The sequence below is a fragment of the Lactuca serriola genome, chromosome 3, assembly GCF_051521515.1.
Source record: "Lactuca serriola cultivar US96UC23 chromosome 3, Lser_US96UC23_V15, whole genome shotgun sequence".
NCBI classification, from domain to species: domain Eukaryota; kingdom Viridiplantae; phylum Streptophyta; class Magnoliopsida; order Asterales; family Asteraceae; genus Lactuca; species Lactuca serriola.
In genome coordinates, this window is record NC_136410.1 from 235,459,477 (window position 1) to 235,464,132 (window position 4,656).

Genomic DNA, 4,656 nt, shown 5'->3' on the forward strand with positions numbered 1-4,656 from the left:
CGGATTTCACTGATCCTTATATCCCTGCATTCGTATTTGAGTCTACTATAACTTTCTTTTAAATTACTCTTGTTAAAAAGTAATATCTTTTTTTTACTTACGATCTTTATATCTACACGGTTTTTATGAATGTTTGTATGGGCGTTTTTTTATAGAATCATAAGTAAAATTATATTACTTTTTAACGCTAATAACTGGAATAATCTAAAGTAATATATTTGTACTTACGATCTTTATATCTATATGTTATTCATTATTTGTTGGACTGCTAAAACGTTTATAGATACATTAATAAAGAACGTGTAGATATAAAGATTGTAAGTAAAAATATATCACTTTTTAACTAGAGTAATCTAAACGAAATTTTTAGTTGAAACACAAATGTATAGATATAAATATCGTTAAAATACAAGATAGTATGAAGAAATTACGATGTTCAAACATAAGACCTAAGTTAAACCACAAGATCTAAACAACCAGCAACCGAGGCCACGGTGGTCATAAGCATCAACAACCCTGGATACCTCATTAATAATTTCTGTGATGTCATGAGCAACACCTAAAAAATGGTTATAAGTACTAAATGTGTACAAAAATAACAAACAATTATTTTGCAAATAATAATAATAATAATAATAATAATAATAATAATAATAATGACTAAATGTGTGCATAGAGAGAAATATATTACCATATTAAAATATCGGTTATAACGACTAAATGTGTATAGTTTTAAACAAGTTGTAGGGGTAATGTGAATGAAAAAACTAAACAAGTCATAGGGGTAATGTGAACGAAAAAACAAAACTCAGTGTCTATATATTTGATATGTGGATGTAGCATGACAAAATAGAATTTAAAATAAAAATTAGGTTACGAGAAGTTTATAAAAACAAAAAATGTATAAAATTTAGTTACATAAAAAATCTCATACTCATACTACGTGATTCTTATTCAATTAATAATATGAGAATATTACTTATTAAGGTCATTAACTTTTCGGTTTGTTCATATTTGGGTAACTATTTTTTTGTACACATCTAGGTAACGAACTTGTTGGAAGTGTTCACATATGACCATTATGACTTGCGGTAGCAGGTTACATCCGATCAAAATGGTTATATGTGAACACTTTCAACAAGTTCGTTACCTAGATCAGTAAAAGAAATAGTTACCCAAATATGAACAAAATGAATAGTCAGAGTAAATTACACGAATGGTCCCTGTAGTTTGGGTGAATTTGTGCGTTTGGTCCCTAATTTAATTTTTTAAACTTGGATGGTCCCTACTGTTTATTTTTGTTGTGCGTTTGGTCCATGTCTTAACTAAAAAGACTATTGTGCCCTTATTAATTTATTTTTTAATTAATTTTCTCATTTATATATTTATTTTTTATATATTTAAAAAAATTAATAGACCCCATATATTTGTATCTCCTCACCCTAAACCTGAAACCATATTTGAGAAATTTAATTTGGGTTCCACCGGTCACCATCCCATATCTCATCTTTAGTGACATCGACGTCTTTACCATCTTTTTTTTTCGGTCCTTCAACTCTGGCGAACCAACACCACAAAAGATGGAAAAGACATAGAAGTTACGATGCATTGGGTTGTGGTGGTGGAAAATTCGATGAAGAGACAGTGGGTTATGTTGTTAGTTCACCAGAATTGAAGGACCAAAAAAAGAAGGGTTGGTGAAGACATCGATGTCACTAAAGATGGAAATGAAATAGAAGTTGGGAAGGATGAGTGATGGGATGGTGACCGGTGAGACCTAGATTAAATTTCTTAGATGTGGTTTCAAGTTTTGGGTGAGGAGATACAGAGATGTGGAGTTTATTAATTTTTTTAAATATATAAAAAAATAAATACATAAATAAGAAAATAAATTAAAAAATAATTAATAAGGGCACAATAGTCCTTTTAGGTAAGACAAAAACCAAACGCGCAATAAAGATAAACAGTAGGGACCATCCGAGTTTAAAAAAAAAAGTTAGGGACCAAATACACAAATTTCCCCAAACCACAGAGCCCATTCGTGTAATTTACTTTTGCTTTTCGTTTTGTTCATATTTAGGTAATTATTTTTTTTATACATCTAGCTAACAAACTTGTTGATAGTGTTCATATATAACAATTTTGACCGGATGCAATCTGCTACAGCAAGTCATAATGGTCATATATGAACACTTCCAATAAATTTGTTACCTAGATGTGTAAAAAAAAAATTACCTATGTGTATAAAAAAATACCTAGATATAAAAAAATAGAAAAATTAATTATCTTAATAACCAATATTTTCCCTATTAATAATCAACACAATTTAACACAAAAATAACACAATTTAACACAAAAATATAGACTCAAGTATCACAAAAAGGTGCCGTCAAAAATATTTAAAAAAAAAAAAAAATTAGAATGAAACACCGGAATTCCTTCAACGGATTTACCGGGGATTATCCTCTAAAAGTTAGCAAACAGAACCCAATTTTCCTTTTAATTTTTCTGGACATAATAAATAAAATGACGTCACCACCACCACAACCGTCACAATCTTTCGCCGGAGAAGAACCGGAAGTCGTTCACATTAATCGGCTCCCCGACGAATTACTACTCACAATATTCACCAAATTAAACAATGCAAGATTGCTTTGTATTTGCAGTCTAGTTTCCAAGCGTTTCTCCACCGTCGTCCACCAGACGCCGTCGTTATTCCTCACCTTTCCTCACCGGCACTCCAATGATCGGAACGAAAATTTACCAAAGAAATTGTTCAATTACCTCTCCAAATCCTTCTTCCGGAAACCACCGACAAATAAATTCGACGGACCGTTGTTCCAATCGGCGGTTGATTCCTTAAAATGCTTCGAAAATGTTAGAACCCTGCAAATTCAGCTCCCTTCGTTTCAGCAAGACGAATCCATCCTAAAATGGCACGCCGAATTCGGTAAAGATATGAATATCTGCGTGATTTTATTCGCAACCTCTGTTCATCAACCAACGCCTTCAACCCACCAGGTCCGTAACTCCGATACTCTGTTAACAAATAATCTTCTCCAATCTCGAATCGCATCTGCAAATCAGTGCTTTCGAGAGGCGACATGGCGGCAACATATTCTCCGGCACGTGGTGGAGAACCACCGGAATTCACTACACGCCGCGGAGATCTGTGATTCGAGCAGGAAAGGAAAGGTTGTTATGAGGGGAAGACAGCAACTGAATGATTTGCTTGATCCGAAGCTGAAATTGCCGGCGTCGGGATATGGAAAGTTATGGCATGTCCAACTACTCCGGTTGCCGGAATCACGATGTGTATTGCATGGTGCGACGGTTGTGGCGATCAGGCGTACAGATGAGAATGAGGAAGAACATGAAGATGTTGGGGTGAAGCAATTGATGAAGAAAGGGTATGAACTCGATGAACAACTTTTGTGGGAAGTTCTTACTCATATTTTTGAGAATCATGCGCCTTCAAGGAGTCTCAATATAAATCCTGCTCGAAGATGATTAATGGGTTTGGTTTGTTTGAATATAAAATTCAAAATATATTTTTATATTTGAAATTATATAGGCAAATGCTCAAAGGTTGTTGTATTGTTTGTATTAAGGATGAACATTATAACCATGGGAACCGGAATCGATACAGAACCGAATTACCAGTTCTTCATTTTTATGAAAACCGGTTCCAATTCTAAAAATCGGGACCGGTTTGACATTTTTTTTGTTTTTTTAAAATGCGCATAACTCACTTATATGAACTCGAAATTATTTGATTTTTTTCTAAAATGTAATTTGGAGTTTGTAATTATTTTTTGACTATACAAACATACGTTTTGGTTAGATATTGAATCAGATAGATACCCCGAAAGAAAGAATATTAATGTCGTGTTTTCTCTATTTCAACATTTTTTTTTGTTTTTTTGAAATATGTCCCATTTTTTTTAATGTGCATAATCCATTCATATGATGTCAGAATTACTTAATTTTTTTTCAACATGTAATTTTGTGTTTTCAGTTCATTTTAGACAATAAAAACACATATTTTGGTTAGATATTGAACCAGTTATAGACTCCGGAAGACTACATATCAATGTTGTGAATTTTCTGTTTCAGTATTTTTATTTTTATTTTTTTTGGAATCTGCCCCGTTTTTAAAATGTGCATAACTCACTCATATAAAGTCGGAATTACTTGATTTTTTTTTCATCATGTAATTTAGTGTTTGTACTTCAATTTAGAATGTAAAAAGTCATAATTTGGTTAAATACTGAATCATTTACAAGCTCCGGAAGATAACATATCATCTATAATATTTCAATCAATTCGTTTGAAAAATAACCGAAAAACCGGGACGGAACCGGAACCGGCGCTAGAACCGGCGGTCCGATTCCCGGTTCTTATAATATAGGAAAATCGGTTCTGGTTCTAAAGCTCATCCCTAGTATGTATATTTACAAAATTGATGATAAAATTAAACCTAACAATTTCAATATGGAGTTTAATATAGGGAAATCGAGAAATCCATTTTAACAAAAATAACTAGTAATTATTTTTTTTGGTAAAATGACCACGTGCTTTGGAACATAGCATTCCGGAGTGGTGGAATCATTTCTAGAGATCCTATTCCAGAGACACATTTCGGACATTTTATTT

The 4,656-nt window shown here is 32.6% G+C and overlaps 1 protein-coding gene across 1 annotated transcript; it reads left to right on the forward strand.

The window, feature by feature from the left end:
• Positions 1 to 2,522: 2,522 nt before the first annotated feature.
• LOC145094831 (F-box protein At4g18380-like) lies at positions 2,523 to 3,576 on the forward strand. The gene has a single exon (XM_079032851.1). It carries the CDS (start codon positions 2,527 to 2,529, stop codon positions 3,508 to 3,510), a length of 984 nt encoding a protein of 327 aa, XP_078888977.1. The 5' UTR covers positions 2,523 to 2,526; the 3' UTR covers positions 3,511 to 3,576.
• The last annotated feature ends 1,080 nt before the right edge of the window (positions 3,577 to 4,656 follow it).

What these genes read in the sequence shown, in the direction of transcription:
- LOC145094831 (XM_079032851.1), top strand. Translation starts at nt 2,527, where the DNA reads ATGACGTCACCACCACCACAACCGTCACAATCTTTCGCCGGAGAAGAA.